The sequence below is a fragment of the Hippopotamus amphibius genome, chromosome 3 (genome assembly GCF_030028045.1).
Source record: "Hippopotamus amphibius kiboko isolate mHipAmp2 chromosome 3, mHipAmp2.hap2, whole genome shotgun sequence".
Taxonomy (NCBI): domain Eukaryota; kingdom Metazoa; phylum Chordata; class Mammalia; order Artiodactyla; family Hippopotamidae; genus Hippopotamus; species Hippopotamus amphibius.
In genome coordinates this window covers 26,796,127-26,809,585 of record NC_080188.1, presented here as the reverse complement: position 1 = coordinate 26,809,585, position 13,459 = coordinate 26,796,127, and the positions used below count along the sequence as shown (strand labels likewise).

Here is a 13,459-nt window from a genome sequence, read left to right as displayed (position 1 = left end):
TTAATTTTCATTTTATGGGCATTACAAGTTTGAATGTTTTTTCACATGTTTGTTGTCTTTTTAGACTGGTTCTTATGTGAGTTGTCTAATTATATCTTTTGCCATTTTTTTCTCTGTTGTGTTGTCTTTTTCTTGTAAATTTGTAAGAGTCTTTCAATATTTTATATTTATATTTTCTGTCATCTGCATTCTTTTTTTTCCCCCAACTTTGTCCTTTCTTGTTTATGGTATCATTTGCCTTATAAATACTTAAAAATTTTATTTGGTTGAATAAAAATTTTTTTTTTTTTTTTTAAATAATTTTGGGCTTTCTATCTTGGCTAAAGGTTCTCCTCTCTCCTGGATTATACATGTTGACTTTGAATTTTTTTTCTAAGACTTTAAAACATTTTTACTTCAGATCCATCTGGAATTTGGTTTTTGAATATGTTATATTTATTTTTCTGCAGATGAGTAGCAAGATATTCCAACATTATTACTAAATAAATCATCCCCTCCCCCCTAATTTTGCTTATGTTGAATTCTTATTCTAGGATTTGGGGGAGGTTCTCTAATCTTTTATATTAATCTGATTTATCTACACTTAATATTCACTGAGTTGATTACATTATGTTCTGATATAGTCATTATATATATACATTTTTAAATCCATTTTACTAAGTTTTGTTTAATTGAAGTATATTTGATGTACAATGTTACATAAGTTACAGGTGTACAGTATAATGATTCACCATTTTTAAAGGTGGTGCTCTATTTATAGTTATGAAATATTGGCTGTGTTCCCTGTGTGGTACAGCGTATCCTTGTAGCTTATTTGTGTGTAATAGTTTGTGCCTCTTAATCTCTAACCACTATGTTGCCCCTCCCTCCTTCCTTCTTCCCACTGGTAACCACTAGTTTGTTCTCTGTATCTGTGAGTCTGCTTCTTTTTTGTTATATTCACTAGTTAGTTGTGTTTTAGATTCCACATGTAAGTAATATCATATAGTATTTGTCTTTCTCTGTCTGACTTACTTCACTCAGCATAATGTCCTCCAAGTCCATCCATGTTGTTGCAAATGGCAAAATTTCATTCTTTTTTATGGCTGAGTAGTGTTCCATATACACGTAATTACAGACATATGTACCACATCTTCTTTATCCGTTCATCTGTTGATGGACACTTAGATTGCTTCCATATCTTGGTAATTGTTAATAATGCTGCTATGAACATTAGGGTGCATGTATCTTTTTGAATTAGTGTTTTGTGGGTTTTTTTGGATATATACCCAGGAGTGGAATTGCTCGGTCATGTGGTAGTCCTATTTTCAGTTTTTTGAGAAACCTCCGTATTGTTTTCCACAGCGGCTACACCAATTTACATTCTCACCAACAGCGTACAAAGGGTTCCCTTTTCTCCACATCCTTGCCAACATTTGTTTTTTGTGTTTTTTTTGATGATAGCCATTCTGACAGGCGTGAGGTGATATCTCACTGTGATTTTGGTTTGCATTTCTCTGGTAATTAGTGATGTTAAACATTTTATATTATATTTTGATATATGTTTTGATTATAGTTATAATCTGTTCTGATTATAGTTATAATCTTCTGATCTAGACAATAGTGTTTGTATTCTTTTAAAATAATTTTTTAAGCTGTTCTTAGGTATTTATTCCTCCTAGTATACTCTAAGATAATTTTATCCAATACATCCTAAACAAAATAGTACTGAAATCTTAATTAGAATTGTACTAATTAATATATTAATTTTGTGAGAATTGACACGATAACAGATGCTTTTATCTATAAGTATGTCCTTACCTTTGTTCAGGTCTTCTTTTTATGTTCTTTAAGAAGTTCTTGTAGTTTCCTTTATATAAGTCCTATGCTTTTTTATTAAATTTATCGCTACGTATTTCATATTTGTGAATAGGTTTTTATCCATTTTCATTGCTACATAATTGCTAGTTAATAAAGAAATATCGTGTCTTCTTTTTCAATATTTATAATAATGATTTCATTTTCTTGTATTATCGCATTTACTTATATTATCCCATAACCTTCAGGATGGTGTTGAATGATAAGGCAGGAATTAGCATCTTTGTTTAATTTCTGTTTTAACTGAAATATATTTGGTGTTTTGAAACCTATAATGATATTTGCTGCTGGTGTATGGTAAATATTTTATGTTTCCTTTGTCTCAGGCTCCTGGATACCAGTAGATGTGCAATTACATTTCTTTGTCAGTTAATTAAAAGTGTGAGCCATACAGCTACGGTACTGTTTTGAAGTGTAATCCCAAGAGTGATGGAAGGGAAAAAAAAAAAAAAAAAAAGAGTGATGGAAGGGAAAGCAGGCTCAGCCTCTGTGAGCCTCTCTTAGCAACCAGTTAAGATATTAAGAGGAAGCCCCTTTGTTCTTGGTCTGTTTACATCATACATACCTCAGGGATATAGAGGACTCAGCCCACCTATTTAGATGCTGCACACCTTCTTGGAAGTCAAAGAAAAATGGCTCCACAACCATATGCAGTTATTTACCTCTGCCAGGCCTTGCGTCTAGGTGTGTTTGCTTTATGAAACAACTCCGTATGTTTGCCGAAAGATTCTGGTGTTCATATTTTCACTTTAGGGCTAACCTGTGCTGATGCCCTGGTTCATGTCTGGCCCAGAGGAGAACATTTTGCCACAATAGATTTTTCGCTGGGAGCAAGTATTTTTATGGGCAGAAGAGTGGAAAACAAAAACGAAAGCAACTTTTTTGTTGCTTCTGATACCATACATATAACTCAACTCGTTCATTTTCTGGAGGGGAAGCAGAGTTTAGAGAGGTTAAATATTTTGACCAAGATTATAATGATATTCAGCAGCCAAGTCAAGTCCAGGGCTCTTGTCTTCTGACTCCTCGGTCCATGCATATTTTAAAAATACCACATTATTTCTAAATGTTTAGAATAGTTTGTTATTCAAGCTGCTGAAGATTCAAAAGAGTACAGGAAAATAATAACCTCAGGGAGACCTTGGCTGAGTGAATAATGGATTATTTTGATGACAGGCCGTTTTTCTTCAGCTTTATAATAAGCGACATTTCTGTAGTAGATTTCAAGTAAAAAACACTGGAGATGTGCCAAAAATGTCACAGGACTTCTGTGTTTAGAAATTGTTTTCAATGGGAATAGTTTAGCCTAGGTAAATAAACATTTTAGGAACAGCTGTCCAAAGAACAAGCAAAAGTCTTAATTTTTCTCTCCATTGAAATTCATCCAAAAGGAAAAAAGTTGGACTGAGTAGTGAGGAAAACGATTTCATTCACACAGAATAGACACTTAGAGTATTTAGGAACAGAATTAATAAGAATTAGATTCCCCTATGAAGGAAAGTATACATTTTCCTTTGGGTACGTGACAGAACACAAGTTAGTGAGGATATGCCAGGTTCTAGATAAGAAGTCTTAATTGAGATATCAACTTTCTTCTAATTATTTTGAGAAAGTATTTATAAGCTTGGAAGTATAAGTGAATGACAACAGGTGAGAAATTCCTGAAGATAATGAGTACACCAGGAGTATTTGTGCCAACAGACGATAAAACCTATTATGAGAAGCTACAATAATAAAAGAATGGTACTGATACAAAAACTGATAATGAGAAGAACAGCAAGCATCTTTGAGTATGAACTTAGTTTATGCTAATGATAAAATCAGTGACAAAATTTTAGTAAAGGTACCGAGAACTAATTAAATGTTGAGGGAAAATATTTAAATATTTGTTGTATAACACCCCAGATAAATTCCAGTTGGACAGATTTAAATGGAATAAATATAAGTAAAAGAGAGTTAAAAGAAAATAGAGGTAAATATATGTCTGATCAAAATGGGAAAGTTTCTTCTTTTTAGTCCATTTTATGTAAATGAATCTGAAGATGCAACAAAAATATTTGATTTGGGAAATAGTTATTCTGAGCAAATAGTAGGTTAATAATATAGACTTTTAAGGCAGAAAAAAGGATATATCAAAATCTGACAGTTATGTAGGAAATAAAGCCAGTGAACTGAAAGTTCTTAAACTGAGAACCTAAGTTCACATTCCATTTAAGTGGGACAGTCGACTTTAATTAGAAGTCAATTTCCTTGTCATACACGAACAATAACTTGATGTGGTGTTTTGGATCTAGTTCCTCCCAGTAATTTTACCAGCTGGTTGTTAAATTATTGGTGGCTTGAAATCAGCCATGATGGGAGTACTTCCACGATGGAAATTAGTAAATGCTACAAATCAGGACACTGGTTTTTTTTTTTTTAAAAGAGAACCATTTACCAGCATATCGCTTGAAGTAAGATTTGGTTTGTTAGCATAAAATAAGATAACATGCAATATCTTAATAAATATTAAATAATGTTTTGTTTCCATCAGAAGTGAATGGTGTCTGTATGAGATTCCTTCATTCGTGAAGGAATTTCGAGGTATACCTTGCCTTATGTAGCAAATTGTGTTTGTGCGCTGAAGCCGTCAAATGATGCTTCCATATTGTAGCTCTCAACGTGTACAGCATGCACATTACTTATATTTTCTTTTTTCCTCTTCAGAAATAGTTGCTTTCAAATGTACAGTTTTGCTTTGGATAGTTGGTTGAAAGATACACCAATCCAACTGGCCTCCGCGGAATTTGAAATTCTCTTCTATTCCCTAATACTGATTTTGCTATCTTTGTTTCTACTTTCAATTTGTCTACCATATAACCTGATTTGTGTTTTTGACATTTTATTTTAATTGACTTATAAACTGTTTTCTTCTCTGAGCTAGATCCAAGTAGATTATTGTTTTAGGCTTTGGCTTGGGCTGTTGTTTATTGTGACTCTTCCCAGGCACCTTTGGTTCTGGCTGACAGGAATAGAATAGGCTTTTCTTTCTTTTTTAAAAAATTAATCGACTTTTTTGTAAAGAGCAGTTTCAAGTTTACAGAAATTTGAACAGAAGGTACAGAGGGTTCCCAGGTACCCCCTTCTCCTGCCCTGTCTACCCTGCTTATTTGCCCTACTATTGACATTTTACCTTAATGTGATACATTCGTTACAATTGACACACCTACGTAGACAGGTCATAATCACCCAAAGCCCATAGTTTACAGTTTCAGTCTTGGTGTTGTGCATTCTTTGGGTTTTGACACATGTATAATGACATGTGCTCATCATTACAGCATTGTACAGACCAGTACTGTGCCCCTGAAAATCCTCTGTGCTCCGCCTGTTTCTCCTTCCCTGCCTTCCAGCCTCTGGCAGTCACTCATCTTTTTATTGTCTCTATAGTTTTGCCTTTTCTAGAATGTCAGATAGTTGTAATCGTACAGTATGTAGCCTTTTCAGATTGGCTTCTTTCACTTAGTAATATGCATTTAAGTTTCCTCCAAGTCTTTTCATGACTATATAATTCATTTCATTTTAGCACTGAGTAATATTCCATCATCTGGATGTACCACAGTTTGTTTATCCATTCACCTACTGAAGGACATTTTGGTTACTTCTGAGTTCTGGCAATTGTGAATAAAAACTGCTGTAAACATCCGTGTGCAGGTTTTTGTGTGTATATATTTTCAACTCCTTTGGGTAGATACCAAAGAACACAGTTGCTGTGTTGTGTGGTAAAAATATATTTAGTTTTGTAAGAAACCTTCCAACGGTCTTCCCTTTTTCATTCTCACAGTGATAACTGAGAGTTCCTGTAGTTACACATCCTCACCAGCATTTGTTTTTGTCAGTGTTATAGATTTTGATCATTGTAATAGGTGTGTGGTGGTGTTGACTGAAAAAGAGAAGCACAGCCTAAAAGTTGTGAATTGTATTTTGTTTGGCAGACTTGCTGAGGACTTAGGCCTGGGAGGCAGCCTCTGAGATAGCTCTGAAGGACTGCTCCTTATAGGTAAGGGAGGAGTCAGGATGCATAGGAGTTTTTGCACCGAAAAAACAGTAGTTAGAACATCAGAAGATTACTGTTAATTAAAAATAAAAAGCAGACATCTCAAGTTAATGAATTTAGCACTTTTCTGTATATGGGAAGATGCAAGAGTCTGGGCTTATTAAAATCATTTCTTCGATATGCACCTTAACTGTCTAGGGCCAGTATCCTGTTTTTCTCCATCCTAAACCCCCTCAGAGTGCACAGCTGGGGGCAGCCACAGTGGCTCATGGCTTGATGGCAACATCCTTTGTTTTCTGATATGGCAGGCAACATTCTTCATCCACAGTGGTATCTCGTCGTTGTCTTAATTTGTATTTCTCTGAAGACATATGATGTGGAGCATCTTTTCATATGCTTCCTTGCCATCTGTATGTCTTCTTTGTTGAGGGGCTATTCAGATGTTTTGCCCATTTTTTAATTGGGTAGTTATCTTCTTACTGCATTTTAAGAATTGTTATATATTTTGGATAACAGTCCTTTACTAGATATGTGTTTTGCAAAAGTTTTCTCCCAGTCTGTGTCTTTTCATTCTCTTAACAGGGTCTTTTGCAGAGCTGAAGTTATTAATTTTAAAAAAGCTCAGTTTATCAATTTTTCGTTCATGGGTTGTGCTTTTAGTGTTGTATGTATAAAGTCATCACCAAACCCAAGAACTGTTAGATTTTCTCCTTCTTATAGTCTGGGAATTCTATAGTTTTGCATTTTACATTTAGATCTATGATCCATTTTGAGTTAGTTTCTGCAAAAAGTGTAGGTTCTGTGTCTAGATTTTTTTTGTTGTTGTCATGTGGATGCCCAGTCATTCCAACACCATTTGTGGAAAAGTCTCCTTTTTTCCATTGATTGCCTTTGCTCCTTTGTCAAAGATTAGTTTCAGTTGACACTGTTTGTGTAAGTCTGTTCCTGGGCTCTCTGTTCTGTTCCACTGATCTATTTATGTATTCTTTCACTGGTACCACACTGTCTTGTTTACTGGGGCATTAAAACAAGTCTTCAAGTCAGGTAGTGTCAGTCCTCCAACTTTATACTTCTTCAATATTGTGTTGTATTCTGGGTCGTTTGCCTCGTCATATAAACTTCAGAATCAGTTTGTTGGTAGCCACAAAATAACTTGCTGGAATAGGCTTGCTTTTTAAGCTAAGAATTTTGCTTTTATCTTTTAAAATAAGAGGTATTTTTGACTTTTGGTCTTGTTCGAAGGCCATTTACCTTATATCTTTTCTCTCTTAGGTTGTCATCAACATGTTTATTATTAACCAATATGAGTAAATAATTATTATAATAAGTAAGCAATTGCGTGGTATTTTGTTCCTTTTCTGTATTATGTAAATCTCTCATGAATATGTGTGTGTAATATGCACGTATGTATGAGATTATGACTACAGAGTAGTCATTTTTATCCCTAAAGACCTGTCTTTGGGGGTGAGGGTGCTACCGGCAGCTTTCATGGACTCCATTGGGGTCTTTTAAAACGACAGCCACCCACCCCCTACTCATCCTTATCTAAAACACCTCAATCATTGAGAGTTACTGTCAATGTTACTGTTTAGAATGTTGTGCATAAGAATATAAGGGAGACAGAAAACACTGAGAACCACTGCTGTAAAGTAATGAAACCAAACACGTATCAATTTAGGGTTTTTTACTTGGTGTACCCCCCCCCCCAAATAATAAATAAATAAAATTAAAAAAAAAATTTACGGTGTTTGTGTCTCTTATCACTTGTCTGTTCTCCCTTATTGAATTTAAATATATTCTATAAGGGTATAGGAGTCTTATGAGCATGAAAAAGGTCATTTTTTTAAATGAAACATTCTAAGTACAGTGCTATATAGTTAGCTGTCTAAAAATACCATATTACTTTCTATTTTGCACCTTATCTAAGAGAAAGAGTATACATGCCAGCGTTTAATTTGTATGTTTTATCATAATTTTGCATGTTAATTTTTCAGGTCTTGCTTTATTCTTATTATTATCAGAGTTTAGATTTATATTTCAAGAATGTTTAATATGACATTGGGTTTTTACAACTTGTAATTCAATGCATGAATTGTGTTAAGAATTACACTCTAAGAGTTATGTCTTTATTCTCTCATAGGTGTATATAAAATTTTCAAAAACTTTTAATAGCATGTAGAGAAATAGTACTATTTAACCTCATAGAATATTTAACTCCAGCAGTCCAGTGACATCAAGTTAATCTAGTTATGTAGAAACTAGCCTTCTTATTCTGCTTAGAGTGACCATCCCTTTTTCGTAACTATTAGAATATGAGAACAATTCACATCTCTTTATCAAAGCCGAACATTATAGTGAAATCCACAATTGGGGGAAACCACTTTGGTACCTGAAAAAGGTTATCTAATTTTTATTTATTTTTAAAATACCAGTGAGGTTAAATATCATTTTCATGGTTATTGGCTTTGTCTGTTTTATCTTTTATAGCTTGTTTCTTCATGTCCTTTGTCCAGTTTTCAGTTTGAGGGTGTGAGTCTTTTTCTAACTGATTTTGCTCGAGCTTTGTGGCTGGAGGTAAAAGTGATTAACTCTTAAAAAGTAATTTTTCTTAAAGATTTGATTTCTTTTCAAAATTAAAGTGTTTTTATTTTGGAAGATAATGCAGGTATTTGGAAGGTAAACATTTATTTGGAAGATGAATATAGGTTTCCCTAAAACTTTTGGCTATATTGGCAAATGTCTTGAAATATGCAGTTATGATATCTAGGAATATTTGTTTATGCTTAATTTATGTTATGGTTTTTAGGAGGTAGAAGATAGTAAGAGTGAGTTATTTGAGAAGTCATTTTAACTAAAATTTTTTTTCTTTTTGAGTAGACTTTAAAGGTTAAAATGTCATTAAGGTTATACCTCATCAAGGTCTAGAATTTAAGTTCCAAGGTCTATTAAAGGCTTCTTGTTTAAAACATTTATTGTGAAGGTAAAGCCAAAGAAACTTTGTAACACTCGTATGATCTTATGACTCTTAATTAAAGGAAAAGATATATTTTGTATCTACTACCATGTCAAAATTTTAAAATTATTATTAAATTAAAATTCTAGGAAGTATCTGAGTAGCCTTTTCCACTATTTTATGATTCCCTAGGGTTATCCAATATGATGTGGATATAAAATATAGAGTAGTCTTAATGATCCAAAATAAATTTTTAAAATTTAAGACCTCCTTCCCCCACGATGACATTTGCTGACACATTTTTTCCTTTATTATACACAATGTTGGGTCATGAAACAGTAAACAAAGAAGTCATTGTTTAAAATAAATAGTGTGCACTGTGTTCAAAGGACTGTGAATTTTTGTTTTGAATTGTTCTTATATAATTTTAGTTCTAGACTACAATACATATTGTCTTTTAATTTTATGTGGTACAGAGATACTTATTTTAGAGGCAGTATTAACAGTTTCTAATATTCTTTAGATTATGATTTTAAATATGTAAGCATCATGTATGACTAGTTTTTAATCTTAACCTTGGAGGCAAATATTCTATTTTATGAAAAATAAGTAAATAAACAAAGATAATGAATAAGACATGAAAGTAAGCTATTCTTTGGTATTTGGAAGTCCGTTATTCCCAGCCCCACCCCGGTCCCTGGCTGCACTGCGCAGCTTGTGGGATCTTATTTCCCCGACCAGGGATCGAACCCTGGCTCTTGCCCGTGAAAGCGTGGAGTCCTAGCCACTGGACCTCCAGGGAATTCCTGGAAGTTCAGTCTTTCAAAAATATTTATTTTTTAAATTCACAAATGATTTTTTTCCCACGTGGCTGCCATAACCTGACTTTGTATTACTTTCTAGAATTTTCTTTTGAAGTTATCCTAGTCACCTTTAGATATCTTGACATATACTATGTTTGGTAGAGTGGGGTTTTTATTTAGTTGACAGAACAATTTCTTACGAATTGGGAGTGTATTTATTTAGATTAAATTTATTGTCCTGTGGTTATATATACACATACATATAAGCCAAAATTCAGTGTTTGAAAAATTGTGTTCTGCTTCCTATTTCAAGGAGGGAGTTATTTATAGGAGAGCAATTGAAAGGGCAGTTATCTAGAGATCAGCTTGAGGTAGAGAAGTACATTCTTTCAGGTTCTCCATGAATATTCTAGGCCAAAGGGGATGACACAAGCTGAAGTTAGAAAACGGGAAGGTCTATATTATACAACAGCCTGGAAGATCAAGGTGACTGGATAGACTGTAGATAAAAGCCAGGCAGGCTGCCCAGGCAGTGAAGAGAACAGAACAGGTGAAGATAAACAGCACATAGTGCTCTTTTCATGCCACACTTGGTGTGACGCACTGTTTGCCAGGCACGATGTTATCCCTCTTTCTTCTTTGAATGAGTCAAAGAAGAGTCCTGTGAGTCATCGTTAATTCCTTCCCCTCACTTCAGTATCAAGTCCACTAACATCTGACAAATCTTTCTCTCCTGTACCATTGCCATCTTCTTAGTCCAAGCTGTGATCATCTCACCTGGATTTTGTAACAGCTTTCCCTATTCTACGTTTGCCCTCTTCTAATCCATTCTCTAGAGGAGCCAGAGATCTTTTAAGGAAAGGCCGGATCCTGTTCCTCTCCAAGTTAACACTTTCCACTGAATTTTAATTGCATTGAGAATAAAATCTGACTTCCTTACAAAGTTCTAGAACTTTGATCCCTGACTAATAATTCAGACCTCATCTCACTTGCCTTCCACCCCTGCTCCCTCTCTTGAGCTACAGCCACTCTGGTCCTCTTTTTGTTTCTTAGACATTCAGACTCAACTTTGCACTTTCTGTGCCTGGTGCTTTGCCTTGCTTCCTCTTTTTCATCATTTAGATGTGAGTTCAAATGTAGCTTCTTCAAAGGAGGCCTTTCCTGAGCATCCTCTCCAAAGCAGTGTATTTCAACCTCTTAACCTCATTGGTGTTTCTTTATTCACGTTTTATTTCCTTCATTGTGAATCTCTGTCCTTATAGAATTCACAACAGTAGGATAGGGAGAAATATAGCACATAATAAACATAATATGTAACTCAATTATAGTTATGTCGGGCAGTATGTTAGAAGGCGACAAGTGTAATAGACAAAAATAGAGTCTGGTAATACAGATTGGGAGTCCAGATGGGGTTTAGGAGTAGGATACATATTAAATAGAGTGGTTGTGGCTGGCCTAATTGAGTTGATTATTAGAGTTCTTTTGTTTCTTTTATTTTTAGCTTCAGCACAAGTCAGCAAAGTGAATAAGTACTGCACTTCTTCCAGCTTTCATTCCACTTTGGGGAAAAAGAATACCATCATGTCAAGCATTACGATTGACCCAGATGTCAAGCCTGGTGAATATGTCATCAAGAGCCTCTTTGCAGAATTTGCTGTTCAAGCTGAAAAGAAAATTGAAGTTGTAATGGCTGAACCCTTGGTGAGTAGTGCTGACCTGTAATCTGAAGTGTTTTCTTGACTTGTATTAACCATTATATTACAAAATTTCCAAAGAAAATAATACATTTGAAAAAAATATTAAAGGAAGCCAATCCGAAAAGGGTACATACTCTGTAATTCCAACTGTATGACATTCTTGAAAAGGCAAAGCTGTGGAGACAGTAAAAGATCAGGGGTCGGGCAGGGGTCGAGGTGGGATGAATAGGCAGACACAGAGGATTTTTAGGGCAGTGAATATATTCTGTATGATATTATAATGGTAGATGCATGTCATTATACATTTGTCCAAACCCATAGAATATACAACACCCGTTGTGAACTGTAGTGCAGTCTGTAGACTGGATGATTAGGGTGTGTCAGTGTATGTTCATGAGTTATAGCAAGTGTACCCCTCTGGTGTGGAATGTCAGTAATGGCCGGGGCTATGCATGTATGGGCACAGGGGAATACGGGAAGTCTATCCTTATACTCAGTTTTGCTGTGAACCTAAAACTGCTCTCAAAAATAAAGTCTTAAAAAAAATTAAGGGCTAGGCCAGTAGTAGAGTGGTGATCTCAAAAGCTATAATGACTCTAGAATCCACTCTGATAAGTCACTGCAGGTTACCAAAGAACGAAAATGGATTTCACCAATGGGAATTGTTGAGACAGATAAAACATAAGAGAAAATAGGAGAAAACCTAAAATATTCTGTGAGTCAATGATATGACAGCCGAACTTACAATGAGTGAGTAAACAGCTTTGAACTTATAGTACATGAGGATGCTTAAAGAATGTGAGAGGCTCTATGTGAGTCGAGCTTACGGTGAGGAAGAAGGAAGAAAAAGACCAAAAGTGAATGTCTGGGTTGGATTCTAACGAATTGTGGCGGCTATTGTAATAGATAATACAGTCGCTGGACAATACAGAGGGAGAGTAAAGGAAAGGCAGAGACTATTTAGTTATGTATATAATTCGGACTGGAATGCAAAGAGCCTTGAACCAGGGCATTAACAGTGGAAGTGGTTGCAGAAAAAAGTGAGATAAATAACAGAAGCAGAATCAGTAGAACTTGACACATGATTAAATGGGAGTAGATGTGTTGAGTGAAAGTGAAAGGTTAACGATTTTTTGAAGTGTTAGAAAAGGTGGTAGTGTATTTACTTAGGTAAAGAAAACAGGAATGTTGTTGGGGTAGTAAAGGTGATTAAGATGATTTTTCCTCTGTGTATGTTAAACTTGAGCTACTAGCAGTCTAAACCGTGTGAAACTATTTGGTAGCTGGAGATTCTTTTTGGGAACTCACAAGCAGTATAGATTTGGGCATTATCTATATGAGGGTGGTAATTAAAGCCAAAAGAGCACATGATAACATCAAGGGAAAGAGAGTATATATTAGCATTGTCACTGCCAAATAATATAGAGAGGCAGAGTACGGCGAACACTGAGGAGAAGGTTATTGGACCTGGGAATTAAATGGCCTGAGAACAGTTTCAGCAGAATGATATAACTTTAGGAAGCAACTCTTTGTGTTTGACGGGAGTGAATACGTGATGTACCAAGATTACACTGGTAGGTTAGAAGTGGGGTGATGCTAATGAAGACGGAGGTAGAGGATGTAACAGCTGAAATATTATTCCTCACACAACTGGATTTGAGATAGGTCTTCACTGCCATTTCGAGACTCAGAAGGTTTATTACTTGTCTGAAGCCCAAAGCCAGTACGCAGCAGAGCGGAGTTAGGCTTACTCAATCTGCTGTCCTTCCTCAGAAGGACGGGGAGGAAAGGCACAGAAGAGAGAATAATGATGACCTAAGAAAGGAGGAAAGTTGAAGGAAGTATTATATGTTCTTCATTTTCTTAGTGAAGTAGGACTTAACATTGCTCATCATATGCTGGTATGGTGGGTGAGTGGGTATGTGCATGCCTTGAGTTTCTTTCTGATCATTAAATAGAGGAAACTACTCTGAGGAAAGCATCTATGAAATAATGTGTTTGAGGTTTAACAAATAATAATAGGCATAAGATCATTAACCACAATGTATGTTTTAAAACTGAGCATCTCACTATGTTCAATTTAAATCATTCTGCGATTGCTTTCTGCATATCAAAT

General features: G+C 35.1%; 1 protein-coding gene across 10 annotated transcripts in view; it reads left to right on the top strand.

Annotated features, from left to right (window-relative positions):
- Window positions 1–13,459, top strand: part of FRYL (FRY like transcription coactivator) — a 242,165-nt gene that overhangs the window by 94,878 nt on the left and 133,828 nt on the right. For all 10 annotated transcript variants that reach the window (XR_009052491.1, XM_057725531.1, XM_057725528.1 and 7 more), the window contains one exon: window positions 11,148–11,347. Coding sequence is in view for 9 of the 10 variants with exons in the window: in XM_057725531.1 (XP_057581514.1) it covers window positions 11,228–11,347 (120 nt within the window). In the remaining variant the exon portion in view is untranslated. The remainder of the gene's footprint in view (window positions 1–11,147; window positions 11,348–13,459) is intronic.